Here is a 17,103-nt window from a genome sequence, read left to right as displayed (position 1 = left end):
TCCTGAAACCATAACAAACTTCCACATCATCCACAAACACCCACACACAAATACACAAACACCCACACACAAATACACAAGCAAACACACACAAATGCACAAGCAAACACACAACCTTAGCCCTTACCTCCACATCGCCTGTTTCTGCAAAAAATGATGCCGTCATGAATTAAAAAGCATGTTGTGTCTCAACCTATGGCGTGCAGCACAACACCAAAAAAAATGTATTATGTAAAATAAGGTCTAAACTACAGCATTTGCCAATATGGAAAAAAAATCGGAGTTTACGAGCTTTTATAAAATTGAAATTAAAGGTTAAAAAAATTGTTGCCAGAAAATATTAAATTGTTTCACAGCCCTCTTTGTATATTTAAAACCAAATACTTTTAGACTTTTACTCAAGTAGTATTTAACAGGGTGCCACTAACTTAGTCTGGCTTTAATTCCATTTTGTCTACAAAATAAGAATTAACATCTCCATCTCAAATAAAAATCTAAATTAAAACATTAGGACTAAATCAAATCAAACTTTATGTATAGTGCATGTAAAGTTTAATTTGATTTAGTCCTATTTTTTTAATTAAATTTTTAGTTGGAATTAAAACCAGACTAAGTCAGTGGCACAGATTGAACTATCCAAGCAGAAGATAAATCTCCTTACAAATGTTGGTTGCGCTGACCACCAAACACAATTCAATAACACTTTTGAAATACAATCAATAGCCTATTAACTTGTTGAAAAGTCAACAAATTATTTGTTGGATTTGTGTCTCCAACTCAACCCAGATTTTTTAGTTAAAGAATGGGATTAAGCCGCTGGCTCATATAGAACTACCTAAACTGTAAAATACATAACCTTTAAATGTTGATATTTGTTTGCATTGTCAACCACAATTCAATATTATGTTTGTAATATAGTAAATAGCCTAAAGTTAAAGGAAACCTATTTTTTGGTATTTCTTTCATTAGTCCAGTGTTGACCCAGTCCCTAAATGTGACTTGTTTCAGGAAACTAGGTGCATGTCGCACGTCACTGCTTCACAGGAGAGGCATTTGAAAGTAAACATTTTTTTTTTTTATCAAAATGCATTTTTTGGGCAGAAAAGCCTTCTGTAACATGTGAACTTGCATGTGCCTTAATAACAAAGCACCCCTACACCATCACAACTCCTCCTCCATGCTTCAGGGTGGGAACCACATGCGGAGATCATCCGTTCACCTACCCTACTCTCTGTCTCACAAAGACACGGCAGTTGGAACCAAAAATCTCAAATTTTAACTCATCAGACCAAAGGACAGATTTCCTCCGGTCTAATGTCCATTGCTCTTGCTTGGGCCATGTCCAAGTCTCTTCTTATTATTGGTGTCACGAATCCCGTTTCCTGAGTCTGTTTTTGCCAGTGTTCTGTCCTGGAGTGTTTTTTCCGGCGTCCTGGAACGCACCCTGTCTGGTTGCCGGGGAATGTAGCCAATTGGGAGTTCTGATTACCCGCACCTGTATCCCATCAGCTATCTGCACACCTGGTCCTGATCATCATCTCTCCTCTTCATAAGCCCGGACCTGACAACCATTCCCTGCCGGATCGTTAGCCATGAACAGTATGTTGTGCCATAGTATCAGCCTCAAGTTGGATAGAATTTGTTTTGTTGTTTTGTACGTCTTGCTTGCCTTCAACTTACCTCCGTTTGTTCTGTCTTCAGTTACTCACCCGGATCATTTACCCCATTCCCGCCTGGTCGTCGGAGGATTCCGCTTCCCCATTGGATCCACCTATTTACTCCCATCAACTCACCACCATTGCCCGCTACGCCACCTGGATGTATCTACCCACTCACATTCACTTGTAAATAAATACTCACCTTCTTCCTACTCTCCTTGTCCTGGTCTGCTTCTGGGTTCAATTTTGAAGAAACGTGACAATTGGTGTCCTTTAGTTGTGGTGTCTTAGCAGCAATTTGACCATGAAGGCCTGATTCAAACAGTCTACTCTGAACAGTTGATGTTGAGATGTGTCTGTTACTTGCCAACAGTGTGCAAAGCTGTCATCAAGGCAAAGGGTGGCTACTTTGAAAAATCTCAAATATATTTTGATTTGTTTAAAACTTTTTTGGTTACTACATGATTCCATATGTGTTATTTCATAGCTTTGATGTCATCACTGTTATTGTACAATGTAGAACATAGTAAAAAAGAAAGAAAGACCTTTGAGTAGGTGAGTAGGTGTGTCCAAAATTTTGACTGGTACTGTATACTTTATTATTTTGTCAGAAAGTCATTTTCATTGCAAGTTAAAGCTAGCTAGCTAATGTTAGCTGGCTGGCTCGCTAGCTAACGTTACGTGTATGATCTGTGTAGTAATATTATTTGTATCTCAGAATCATTTGCATTGCTAGTTATAGCCTAATGTTAGCTTGCTAGCTAACATTGAACCTAAGTTAGATGATTAGCTTTAGCAATGCAGGGTAGTAACGTTATGAGTTGGGATTATGGTTAATTGTTGTTTAGCTAGCTAGCTACATATCTAAACAAAAGACTCCACTATGCAAGTAACCATTTCCCTGTACCGTTTACACCTGTGCATGTGACAAATACACACTATTTGATATAGTGTGTGTTTACCAGAGACGGTAATGTGAAGAACAACATGACCTGCACCAAAGTTAAATTCTCCGGTAGAATGCTCTGCTTTTATTTCATCACACTCACAACCGTAAGGTATTTTCTGTCATTAGCTATGCATTAACTGGAAAATAATTATCTTGTGAGTTTACTTTCCTGTAATTATGAATACAAATTAGTTAAGACATCTTCAGCTATATGATATGGTTATTACTTGATTGTTCTCATGTTCTGAGCAAGGAACTCAAACGTTAGCTTTTTTACATGGCACATATTGCACTTTTACTTCTCCAACACTTTGTTTTTGCATTATTTAAACCAAATTGAACATGTTTCATTATTTATTTGAGGCTAAATTGATTTTTATTTATGTATTATATTAAGTTAAAATAAGTGTTTATTCAGTATTGTTGTAATTGTCATTATTACAAACTTTAAAAAATATAAAAAAATCGGCCGACTAATCGGTATTGGCTTTTTTTTGGGTCCTCCAATAATCGGTATCGGTATAAGCGTTGAAAAATCATAATCGGTGCCACAGGCTCGTGTGGCGCGGTCACGAGAGAGTTAGCTCTCTTTCCATTGCTTTTCTACAGACAATGGAATTCTCCGGTTGGAACATTATTGAAGATTTATGATAAAAACATCCTAAAGATTGATTCTATACTTAGTTTGACAAGTTTCTACGACCTGTAATATAACTTTTGAACTTTTCGTCCGACTGGACCTGAACGCGCATTTGGATTTGTTTACCAAACGCCCTAACAAAATAAGCTATTTGGACATAAATTATGAACTTTATCGAACAAATCAAACATTTATCGTGGAACTGGGATTCCTGGGAGTGCATTCTGATGAAGATCATCAAAGGTAAGTGAATATTTATAATGCTATTTCTGACTAATGTTAACTACACAATATGGCGGATATCTTTTTGGCTGCTTTGTTGTCTGAACGCTGTACTCAAGATTATTGCATGGTTTGCTTTTTCCGTAACGTTTTTTTTTAAATCTGACACAGCGGTTGCATTAAGGAGAAGTATATCTCTAATTCCATGAATAACACTTTTATTTTCATCAACATTTATGATGAGTATTTCTATAAATTGATGTGGCTCTCTGCACAATCACCGCATGTTTTAGAACTACTGAACGTAACGTGCCAATGTAAAATTAGATGTTTTTTATATAAATATGCACTTTAGCGAACAAAACATAGATGTATTGTGTAACATAAAGTCCTATGAGTGTCATCTGATGAAGATCATCAAAGGTTAGTGATTCATTATCTCTATTTGTGCTTTTAGTGACCCCTCTCTTTGGCTGGAAAAAATGGCTATGTTTTTCTGTGACTTGGTGGTGACCTAACATAATCGTTTGTGGTGCTTTCGCTGTAAAGCCTTTTTGAAATCAGTCACTGTGGCTGGATTAATGAGAATTTTATCTTTAAAGTGTATATTTCCCAGCTGTCTGGTTTACATCTAAATATTGTGAAACATATGTGATTAAACATGAAACTATTTGTGAAAAGATGTAATGTGATGTTAACCTTCTAAATTAGTGCATGGATTTTCATATAAAGAGTAACTAGTCAGTGTACACACCCCTGTGAGCCCAGACATCACATTTGGTATCATGGACCGGCCTTTTCTCTGAAGTGTATACAATCACCAGTGACGAAATGTACATTTCATGCCAAAGAGACCCACGGTAAGCCGGACGTCTCGCATGGTTATAAAGTCAGAGTACGCCAAGACAGGTCCCCACATTGGAATGGCTACAATTCTATATCATCATCATCATCAAATGTATTTATATAGCCCTTCGTACATCAGCTGATATCTCAAAGTGCTGTACAGAAACCCAGCCTAAAACCCCAAACAGCAAGCAATGCAGGTGTAGAAGCACGGTGGCTAGGAAAAACTCCCTAGAAAGGCCAAAACCTAGGAAGAAACCTAGAGAGGAACCAGGCTATGTGAGGTGGCCAGTCCTCTTCTGGCTGTGCCGGGTGGAGATAACAGAACATGGCCAAGATGTTCAAATGTTCATAAATGACCAGCATGGTCGTATAATAATAAGGCAGAACAGTTGAAACTGGAGCAGCAGCACGGTCATATGGACTGGGGACAGCAAGGAGTCATCATGTCAGGTAGTCCTGGGGCATGGTCCTATTTGGTATCAAATAGACCATCAGACCATACAGCTGTAGTTTGGCTACACAGCTGGAAATGGTTCAACTCTGAGACTATCAATAACTACAGAAGGAGCCAATTCTAGATTACACAAATTACTAGTCTGCAGCTAGAAAATATGTAAACCTAGAACGAGAATACAGACAACCTCCGCATCATCTATTCTATGAAAACATTTCCGAATGGTACTCTGAAGTATTCATTCTAACCACCGACAACCACGAAAGATATTGTGACTTCTGGGAAAGTTTACTAGAAACTCTGATGAACTTTACTAGTCGATTGAGTGTTTTCAACAGAGAGACAACAACGACATCCAGCTGTAAATATGTACATTCCAATTTCTTTCAGAATGAGCGGCCGTTCATGTGCAAAGTATTACCATTTCAATGAACATAATCATAGACTGTATGTAGGTGAATCCATGTTGTTTTCCCGCTCTTTCTCAGTCCTCACCTGTTTCCTTTTGTCATATCGGTTTAGCCCACTAGAGATTTTTCTATCATTGTTAGTAACCCATATCTACTGTTTGTGATGTATTTCTGTGATTATTTAGTTAGTTAGTAAATAAATAATTAAGCCAATGTGTATATTGCTGATTCATTATGGAAACTAGGGTTCATGCAGATAAGGTAATAACTACCACATTACAGAGTAATAACTTGGACCCAATATCTGACATCTCACTCTGTCTCTCTCTGACGCTCAGTCTGTCTCTCTCTGTTTCTTTCTGTTTGTTCTTCAATTTGTTCAGCTCGCTCTTATCTTTTTTTCAATCGTAAAGCGGCAATTTAAATGTAACATCATGTTCAATTTGTTAATTTTGTTCCCAATCTCCATTGAGGGCGAGGGAAATAGAGGAAAAAAAGACACAGTGGGAGCTTTGAAATGCTAAACAAGATTGTTCTTGGCCAGCTGCCTCTCCCCAGAACAAAACTAGTGTGTGTGTGTGTGTGTGTGCGTGCCCGTGCGTGCGTGCGTGTGTGTGTGTGTGTGTGCGTGCGAGAGAGAGACAGAGGCAGACACAGAGAGAGAAGGAACCTGGACTTCACCAAAAAAATCTGAAATACAGACATTGTCATCCTACAAGAAACATGGTATAGAGGAGATGGACCCACTGGTTGCCCTCTAGATTACAGAGAGCTGGAGTCTCCCCACCAAACTACCAGGTGTGCAACAGGGAAGGGACTCAGGGGTCATGCTAATTTGGTATAGAGCAGACCTAAGTCAATCTATTAAATTAATCAAAACAGGAACAATTTACATTTGGTTAGAAATTCAAAAGGAAATGCTCTGTCGCACGCTGGGTATGTACATTCTCAATGGTAGGCATCGAGGGAACTCCTAGGGTCAGTACACCTATAGCTCATCTCTTGGCAGTAGTACTGTAGACTACTTCCTCTCTCAGAGCGTTCAAAGTCAGCCCACCGACACCCTTATCAGACCACAGCAAAATCACAGTCTACTAGAACAGAGCAATACTCAAACATGAGGCATCAAAGCCAAATGAACTAAATAATATAAGAAATGATATAGATGGAAGGAAAGTAGTGTGGAAATCTACCAAAAACAATTAGGCAACAACAAATTAAATCCCTTTTAGACAACTTCCTGGACAAAACGTTCCACTGTAATAGTGAAGGTGTAAACTTGGCAGTAGAAAACCTAAACAGTATATTTGACCTTTCAGCTTCCCTATCAAATCTAAAAATGTCAAACAGAAAACCTCAGAAAATTAACAACAATGACATATGGTTTGATGAAGAATTAAAAAACCTAGGAAAGGTTTCTCAATTTCTATCCAACCAAAAACATAGAGACCCAGAAAACCTGAGCCTTCACTATGGTGAATCACTAAATCAATACAGAAATACACTACGGAAAAAGAAGGAACAGCAAGTCAGAAATCAGCTCAATGTAACTGAAGAATCCATAGACTCTAAACACTTCTGGGAAAATTGAAACACACTAAACAAACAACACAAAGAGTAATCTATCCAAAATGGAGATGTATGGATAAACCACTTCTCCAATCTTTTTGTCTCTATAACAAAGAATAAACAGCAAAAAATACATTTACATAATCAAATACAAATCTTAGAATCAACTATTAAAAACTACCAGAACACACTGGATTCTCCAATTACATTGAATGAACTACCAGAACCCACTGGATTCTCCAATTACATTGAATGAACTACCAGAACACACTGGATTCTCCAATTACCTCGAATGAACTACCAGAACCCACTGGATTCTCCAATTACATTGAATGAACTACCAGAACACACTGGATTCTCCAATTACATTGAATGAACTACCAGAACACACTGGATTCTCCAATTACATTGAATGAACTACCAGAACCCACTGGATTCTCCAATTACATTGAATGAACTACCAGAACACACTGGATTCTCCAATTACATTGAATGAACTACCAGAACCCACTGGATTCTCCAATTACATTGAATGAACTACCAGAACCCACTGGATTCTCCAATTACATTGAATGAACTACCAGAACCCACTGGATTCTCCAATTACATTGAATGAACTACCAGAACCCACTGGATTCTCCAATTACATTGAATGAACTACCAGAACCCACTGGATTCTCCAATTACATTGAATGAACTACCAGAACCCACTGGATTCTCCAATTACATTGAATGAACTACCAGAACCCACTGGATTCTCCAATTACATTGAATGAACTACCAGAACCCACTGGATTCTCCAATTACATTGAATGAACTACCAGAACCCACTGGATTCTCCAATTACATTGAATGAACTACCAGAACCCACTGGATTCTCCAATTACATTGAATGAACTACCAGAACCCACTGGATTCTCCAATTACATTGAATGAACTACCAGAACCCACTGGATTCTCCAATTACATTGAATGAACTACCAGAACCCACTGGATTCTCCAATTACATTGAATGAACTACCAGAACCCACTGGATTCTCCAATTACATTGAATGAACTACCAGAACCCACTGGATTCTCCAATTACATTGAATGAACTACCAGAACCCACTGGATTCTCCAATTACATTGAATGAACTACCAGAACCCACTGGATTCTCCAATTACATTGAATGAACTACCAGAACCCACTGGATTCTCCAATTACATTGAATGAACTACCAGAACCCACTGGATTCTCCAATTACATTGAATGAACTACCAGAACCCACTGGATTCTCCAATTACATTGAATGAACTACAGGACAAAATACAAAACTTTCCAACCCAAAAAGACCTGTGGTGTTGATGTCATCCTAAATGAAATTATAAAATACGCAGACCATAAATTCTAATTGGATATACTTAAACTCTTTAACATCATCCTTAGCTCTGGCATCTTCCCCAATATTTGGACCCAAGGACTGATCACCCAAATCCCCAAAAGTGGAGACAAATTTGACCCCAATAACTACCGTGGGATATTCGTCAACAGCCACCTTGGGAAAATCCTATGCATTTTCATTAACAGAAGACTTGTACATTTCCTCAGTGAAAACAATGTACTGAGCAAATGTCAAATTGGCTTTTTACCAAATTACCGTACGAAAGAAAAGGTATTCAACCTGCACACCATAATTGACAAAGAAACAAATCAAAACAAATGCAAAGTCTTCTCATGCTTTGTAGATTTCAAAAAAGCTATCGACTCAATTTGGCATGAGGGTCTACTATACAAATTTATGGAAAATGGTGTTGGGGGGAAAAACATACGACATTATAAAATCTATGTACACAATTAGGATCTGGCTAAAAATACTTGAAATCGGTTATAGAACCAATTTCCCATTTATGGTTGTCTTGAGGTCTGGGGTCCCCTCACCAACCAAGAATTCACAAAATGTAACTCTGCATGCAGAATTCTGCAAAAATATCCTCTGTGTACAACGTAAAACACCAAATACTGCATGCAGAGCAAAATTAGGCCGATACCCTCTAATTATCAACATCCAGAAAAGAGCCGTTAAACTAAACTTTCCATATCAAAGCCATCACCTACAGAGAGACAAACCTGGATAAGTCTCCCCTAAGCAGACTGGTCCTTGGGTTCTGTTCACGAACACAATCAGACTCCACAGAGCCCCAGGACAGCAAAACAATTAGACCCAAACAAATTATGAGAGAGAGAGAGGCCTGGTGTCTGGCTGTGTGAGAGCCTGGCTATTGCCTGGCGATTATAGTCTGGCAATTGAAACAAGATGCCATTGAAAAAAATGGCTGGCTAGAGAAGACAGACTTTGTCATAACTCTGGGTCAGGAGAGATAGAAAGTGAAGAACACTAATCGTTTACCACAAACATATATTACTTAGCGAGTCCTTCCCAAAATTCACAATGAAAATGTCTACACATTTTACAAAACAATCAAACAAAGATAAAATGTGTATATTTTTTGGGGGGAAAGGTATGTTGTGATAGATTTGGCCTCATAATAAGTCCCAGCTTGTTAAAAGTTAAGGGAGGAAACATAAAATGTTTAAAAAGTTATATTGTAGAAAATATATATATATATATAATTATATTGTACTATTTTATTATAATGATTGCATATAGACAATATAAATACCACCAATATAATATTTTTGTATTTATGGATTAGATTCTGAACGTTGACTATTATTACATTTTTGTATTAGATATTTATTTGTTTTATCTACAGTACCAGTCAAAAGTTAGGACACACCTACTCATTCAAGGGTTTTTCTTGGTTATTACTGTTTTCTACATTGTAGAATAATAGTGAAGACATCAAAACTATGAAATAACACATATGGAATCATGTAGTAACCAACAAAGTGTTAAACAAATCTAAATATATTTTATATTTGAGATTTTTCAAAGTAGCCACCCTTTGTCTTGATGACAGCTTTTGAATGAGTAGGTGTGTCCAAACCTTTGACTGGTACTGTATATATATGAATTGTTGTTGTATTATAGCTACTAGAGAGATGAGGATGTGGGAGAGAAAGGCATTCTACTGCAATGCCCGAAGCACTAAATGCACCATTGCCATACTGCTTCCTACTCCTAACTCCCATCTGCACACACATACCACACAGACACACACACTCAACTATACAATCTCCATACACTGTTTAGTGTCCATTTCAGTATGCTTAGGTCTAGTCAGTGAAAGGGACAATTGCATTGTGAAAGAGTATCTGAGATTCATTACCAAAACTCTCTCTCTCTTGCTCTCTGTAGCCCACACACAGACTTACAGTAATGCAGAAGGTGATAGGCCTAATGGTACTGTATGTAAAGCAAGGCTGGGGTTGAAGTATGTCAACATCTGAACTCTGAGGAGCAGGTGTGTAAATGTCTGATGCATGTGTATGTGCAGGGATGCAACTTTCACTGAGGACGGGGGGGACATGTCTCCCCCACCACCACCACATTATGACATAGCATTTTTGTCCCCCCCCAAGTTTTATCATTGGAATGTGATACAAAACGAGGCAACGGTGTGCTTCATTCAGGACCATGCAGATGCATCCGAGAGGTCGGGAATGCTATTTGGAGTGTTTATCCGGCTGGATTTAAAAAATATATATACAAAAGAAAATGTATGTTCACCCCTACTTCTAAAACCAAAGTTGCACCACTGTCTATGTGTAATAGGAATAGGCTAAATACAATTACAGGCTATTTATATACTATAGGCTGAGGCATCAGAAGGATAGGCTTTTTTATTTTATTTTCACAACAGTTTAAAACACCATTAAAGTTGTCAGGAGCATATATCCTGGCCCAGGAGCGCCTTGAGGATGGCAATACTGTAGCAACTTCAGTCTGATACATTGTCAAATCAAATCAAATGTTATTGGTCACATACAGGTGTTTAGCAGATGTTACTGCAGGTGTAGTGAAGTGCTTGTGCTTCTAGTTGTGGCACATAGATGTCTTGACAGTGGAGTAGGCGATCTGGCTTGTGTGCTGGTGCTCGTTTTTACATTTTGGAACATTCAGTTGAACAGAAATGAACGATAAATTGAAAAACAGGGAGGGGTTGGGTTGTGTGTTCAAAATGCACCGATGCACTTTAAATACGTCACTCATTGCTTCAAGCCACATCCTGGCACACCCACCCAAATGGAACAAACCTATCTCAAAGTCTGTTCAATAACGTTTAAGGAAAACATGTCATTCAGTACAAACCGTTCCGAAATGTAGCAAACGTTCATGCGAACTGAACGCACCCCAAATTCCACGACAACTCAGTTTACACTAACGAGAAACCCGCCCCTTTATCCCCCCCCCCAGTCAAATTCTGCATGGGCGCACCTTCTTGTTGACAGTTGTGTAATAGACCGATCCTGTCACTTGCTGCATCTGGCTGGTAAGAAAATAATACTATCTGAGAAAACTGCTCGCAAAGCAAGCAAAATTACATATAAATAAGTAATATATACAAAATATCCCCATGACATAATATTATAACAGTGTATGCCTAGTCATGACCCAAAACCAGGCGCTGCATTACACTAGAGATCAGTAATCGGTTGAAATACATGTTGTGATCTAATGGAATGGACACCTAGAAGAATCTGTAAATGATGAGGCAAATCAGATCGTGGCACTCGGCACGATGTTGGTTTGGGTGGCTGCCAGCCCTGCCCCTCTCTCCCCCGGCGCGGCCCTCTACCTCTGTCCGCTGACCAGCCTAGAGTCGGACGTCACAGCGGTCCCTCACGCAGAAACCAGGGTGACACTACGCCTGAGAATCTCAGCCAGTGACACAGAATGACAAGCCTGCCTGTGCTATCAGACCTGTTATGGCGTCGAGTCAACGTGCTTAACAAGGACAAAACTAGTTTAATTGATTTCATTCGCAAGGCAGGTAAATTGGGCAAACTTAGTTTGATTATAAAAAATGGTAGACTTACTGCTGACTTTCATAGAGCCAAAAGCCGAGGGCTGCGGCACTGGTTTGCAGCTCTCCGCGAAGGAGGTGGTTCTGGGCCGCCCCGACATGATCCAATCCTCGAATCAAATACTATATTCTACGTGACTGGCTTGGTAGATTTCTTTCTAAACCTTTGCATTCAAAGAATGACAGTTCCTTAATCTGAATGTTAGATTATTTACAATATGATTTTTTTCTATCAACTCCTCTCCACGAGCCTTCACAGTCGATATTTTGACCTATCAATCTACCCTTTCTCGTCCCCCAATAGTCGTTCAAAGCATCCTTTCTTCCTTTGGTTCCTCGTTTTCCTTCAGTTGATAATAGGCCTTGGAGACGCGTCTTCGACTAAATAGTCATGAATCTGGCCCTGTGGCCCCCAAATGAACCCACTGCTGGTTTGATTTCCTTAATTTGGTCACAGTTGAGCACAAAACTACACAAGTGAAACTATCAGATAATGGGGAATGGTTGCTGTGTATTCCTATAGATCCAGGACCATGCAGATCCTCTTCATATTCCGATGGAGACTCAACCCGATCCGTCCGCCATGCCGGCTCCCTCGCTCTTCTACCCTACCGACGATTCAAACGGAAAAATCTGTCAGTTGCCCAATTTTTACATTAACGATTTCCACGGCCCTGCAAAACTCGTCCCAACTCCACACACCGCGACCGTCAAATCCGGTTATTCCAGTTGGCTATCGGGTCTTGTGCACTTCGTTCCTCTGGAAAGGGCAGTTCCAGTCAGACCCGACGATTCTTGAATTATTTTTTATTCCTTCACAATCGGTTTCGGGCTCGCTGTTTTATTCACTACGAACCTTTGTAACGCTATTTGCGTAAATGGTGAGGCTTGGTTCTATGGGCAGATGCGCGTGGAGACGGGGTTACGTCAATAAACCACTGTCGAGAATCGGAGAAAAGTGCACGCGCAATGGTACCTGGGGGGGTAGCCGATTCAACCAATCCGAAGCGTATCCCTTGGCGATGGGCCGAGAGCCCCGTACTGTAGACCAATAAGGACGCTGTTCTTGTAGAACACATGGCATAGTTTGCTTGACACCGCCCCTGGTGTTCGGAAGCTCGTGTCCGTGCGTGATTGCGACTGGGGTAATGGGCGTTAACCGGGGGGGGGGGGGGGGGTACGTCAGAAAGATTGATAGCAGTCTCAGCCAATCCAACTGAGAAAAATGGTACTTGCACCAATGGCTGAAAAGCTGCAACCGGTAATCTACCCAATAGCATTAGGCGCGCAATTAATTCTACTTTTTACTGGCGACCCGTGACAGTCAAATTAACAGATCAATGGGCTTGTTTGAGTAGTAAGGCTGAAGCAACCGAATGCAGACGAAAGTCGAGGAGTGAAATTGGGGGAGGTGCAATCTGGGACAGCTGAAATTCGTACATTTATGTTGTTTTCAGCTCAGTGCAACATGGCAGTGTTGCCATGTTTGTCTTTTTTTTATTCTTTGTAATGTCGAAATGAACATATCTCCAACCCCTTTATCACACACTCTCAAATTGTAGCCTAAATACTACTGAACAAAAATATAAACGCAACATGCAACAATTTCTAAGATTTTACTGAGTTAGCATTCATATAAGAAATCAGTCAGTTGAAATAAAATAGGTCCTAATGACTGTGGTGCAGCCATGGGGGGAATAGGCCCATGTGCGTTTATATATTTGTTCAGTATATACACACACTGAGTGTACAAAACATTAAGAACACCAGCTCTTACCATGACATATACTGATCAAGTGAATCCAGGTGAAAGCTATGATCCCTTATTGATGTCACTTGTTAAATCCACTTAAATCAAGTGTAGATGAAGGGGAGGAGACAGGTTAAAGTAGGATTTTTAAGCCCTGAGACAATTGAGACATGGGTTGTGTATGTGTGCCAGATGCACCATTTTCTGTCAAGAACTGCAACACTGTTGGGCTTTTCACACTCAACAGTTTTGCATGTGTATCAAGAATGGTAAACCACCCAAAGAACATCCAGCCAACTTTACACAACTGTGGGAAGCATTGGAGTCTACATGGGCCAGCATCCCCGTGCAACGCTTTCAACACCTTGTAGAGTCCGTGCCCGACAAATTAAAGCTGTTCTGAGGGCAAAAGGGAGAAGGTGTTCTTAATGTTTTGTACACTCGTTGTATATTCCTCCTAATAGTGTACATCTAATCTGTGTCTCTCTTCATAGCCTGGGCTATTGTTTGCATTCAAGACCAGGTTGTTTTTATTGCTTTCAGTTTGTCAGTTTCGGTCATTTGTGTGGTATTAAATAAATATTCTGTTAATATCTTCACTCCTTGGAAATGAGACTCTTGGAAGATTTCATTAAAAGTCTGAGTACAAATTGGATCCCTATTATTTAAAAATAATAATAATGTTTTGCATAGAATTGCATGTTTATAAAAGGCACATTTTAGGCCTCCTGTGTGGCGCAGCAGTCTAAGACACTGCATCACAGTGCTTTAGGTGTCACTACAGAACTGGGTTCAAATCCAGGAGATGGTGCACAATGGGATTTCCTTGTCCCATTGCACTCTAGTGACTCCTTGTGGCAGGCTGGGTGCCTACAAGCTGACTTTGGTCACCAACTGATCAGACACATTGGTGTTTCTGGGTTAAGTGAGCAGGGTTGTGTTTTGTGGGACACATGCCTCTTGACCTTCCCCTTTCCTGAGTCTGTAGGGGAGTTGCAGCGATGGGATGAGATATCACAAAATTGGGGTGAAAATAAATGTAAAAATTAATAAAAGGCAAATTTCCTGCAAAATGTTTTTCCCCATGTGTAGAAATCCTGAAAACACCCCTGCTCAACTGTATACCAATATGCAAATGCAATTATGGATGCAGGGGCCCCCATTGCTTTTGTTTGTCACTCTCACTCAGATAACAGCAGTGGCAGTTGGTGCCATTTAAAATGAGGGAGGACAATGTATTTATTCATTAGCATGGCTTTACTTCTATTACAGCATATTGGATGACTGTCATTCATATTCCATTCACCCGGCTCAATGTAACATCGATAGGCGTAGGCTACTTACTACATGATACTCACATTTTCCTTATACACATCATGAATTAAAATGTACAAAGTACAGTGCCTTGCGAAAGTATTCGGCCCCCTTGAACTTTGTGACCTTTTGCCACATTTCAGGCTTCAAACATAAAGATATAAAACTGTATTTTTTTGTGAAGAATCAACAACAAGTGGGACACAATCATGAAGTGGAACAACATTTATTGGATATTTCAAACTTTTTTAACAAATCCAAAACTGAAAAATTGGGCGTGCAAAATTATTATTATTTGATTGGGTGGATACAATAAGTTCATGCTGCAAAAGCTCTTATGGGTTGGAGGACGTCCTCCAGAAGATGTCATAATTACTGTGTAAGTCTATGGAAGCGGGTGAGAACCACGAGCCTCCAAGGTTTTGTATTGAAGTCAATGTACCCAGAGGAGGATGGAAACTAGCTGTCCTCCAGCTACTCCATGGTGCTACCCTACAGAGCGCTGTTGAGGCTACTGTAGATCTTCATTGCAAAACAGTGTGTTTCAATCAATTATTTGGTGAGGTGGATATATTTAGTATAGTTCTATAAAAAAATATATATACATTTCTGAGGAGGATGGTCCTCCCCTTCCTCCTCTGAGGTGTTTTCACTGATGGCATAAGCCATGGCAAATGTGTAGAATTGCAGGAAATTAGCTGTAAATTTCTCCCTGCACATGGCAAAATTTGTAGAATTGCATGACATTTGTTACAACATTGCTAAATGTTCTCTCTGCCCCATGGCAAAAGGTGTAGAATTGCAGTAAATTAACTTAAAAATGTAAATTTCTCTTTCCACAGTCAAGAGGGGGGCCATTAAAATGTTTTGCCCACGATGACCCCCCAACCAAATCTCACTCAGGCTGTGGTTGGAGGGTAGGCCTAATGATCATTGCCTATTCTTATGTCACTACAATGACATTACATTAGTAGGCCTACAGTATGAGAAGCCACAACCTCACATACACACACACCCAAGTCATTATGCTTATGCTCATTACTAAGGCAGCAGAGCCCAGTTCACCGTGATTGGTTGGTACACTATTATAGGCCTACACAATAGACCCAAATGATCTCCAAAGCTTCTGTTTGAAGCCACATCATGCTTATTGTGTTCAAACACTCTGAATGCATTGGTATTAACATTACATTTCCTACACAGATTTGTAAGGGTAAATTGAGGACAAAAGTTGTGTTTTTATGTTTTTTTGATGATGGTAGAAGTTGGGTAAAATGGGTCATTTCACAAATTATCCAGATGTCAGAAATGTGAATTTGTAATAACCTGACTTGAACTGATTTTAAAGATTTCCTTTCTCCACCACTTTTCCACCCCTCTCTTTCTTTTACCTCTCCCTCTCCCCTCCCTGCCACCAGCTCTGTAATAATCAGCCTCTCTCTGGTCTGAGTTGGTCACATTGGAGATTATTGACTGGGGAGGATGCAGACACGGACACTTTCACTGCCAAAATGGTAGCCTGGCAGAAGGATGAGTAAAGATTCCAGAATGTAGTGTGTGTGTGTGTGTGTGTTCTCTAGTCACTCGTAGGCTCAGTCACTGGTATACTTTTATATACAAAGCCATTTTGGGTTTACTACCTTTTTATTTGTGCATTTTTATTGTTCAGAAATGTGGTGGGTACTCTCTTCGTTCGCTGGACTTTATCCTGCTAACTGTTCCAAATGTCCGAACTGAATTTGGTAAAAGGGCTTTTATGTATTCTGCGCCATCGTCTTGGAACACCTTACAAAATACTTTTAAACTGGAAGAACTTGTCCCGATTGGTGTTTTTAAATCACTGATGAAGGACTTTTAGGCTGATTCCCTGACCTGTCAATGTTTTTAATTTGCTGTTTTATACTCTTGTGAATTCTATGGTTTTTACTAGATTACTTGTAGTTTCATGTTGTCTGTCTGTAATTTTTTTGTAATGACTTGGTGCTGCCTATCTTGGCCAGGGCGCTCTTGAAAAAGAGATTTTAATCTCAATGAGCCCTTCCTGGTTAAATAAAGGTTAAATAAAATAAATAAAAGTGGCAAGGCCAATCGGGGTACGTCACTATCACCAGAGCCCATGTACCCAGAGTGGACTGAGCTTTAGGCAAACCTTGGCACATAAACATCGTTTTTTCAACTGAGTTCCACGGTGTTCATGGGTGTTAAAAGTGTTGTCTCCCACATGTGAGTTCAATGAAAAGTGTTCCTTCTCCCTTTTCAGACACAGGTTGTTGAGTGTTGGGAATGGAAGAAGAACCAATCTCTCCCAGTCCAAAAG

The 17,103-nt window shown here is 39.7% G+C and overlaps 1 protein-coding gene across 4 annotated transcripts in view; it reads right to left on the bottom strand.

Moving 5' to 3' along the window:
* Positions 1–12,799, bottom strand: part of LOC109869785 (glycogen synthase kinase-3 beta) — a 56,704-nt gene extending 43,905 nt beyond the window's left edge. For 2 of the 4 annotated variants that reach the window (XM_031799675.1, XM_031799680.1), the window contains exon 1: positions 11,736–12,655. In XM_031799675.1, coding sequence (XP_031655535.1) covers positions 11,736–11,823 — 88 coding nt within the window. In that variant the 5' untranslated portion in view covers positions 11,824–12,655. Of the gene's footprint in view, positions 1–11,735 lie in introns of all 4 variants that reach the window. The other 2 variants (XM_031799664.1, XM_031799670.1) reach the window with 2 other exon arrangements.
* Positions 12,800–17,103: the final 4,304 nt, after the last annotated feature.

This window comes from Oncorhynchus kisutch, linkage group LG2 (genome assembly GCF_002021735.2).
Source record: "Oncorhynchus kisutch isolate 150728-3 linkage group LG2, Okis_V2, whole genome shotgun sequence".
NCBI lineage: Eukaryota > Metazoa > Chordata > Actinopteri > Salmoniformes > Salmonidae > Oncorhynchus > Oncorhynchus kisutch.
The sequence above is the reverse complement of the archived record's forward strand: the minus strand, read 5'-3'. Positions and strand labels throughout refer to the sequence as shown.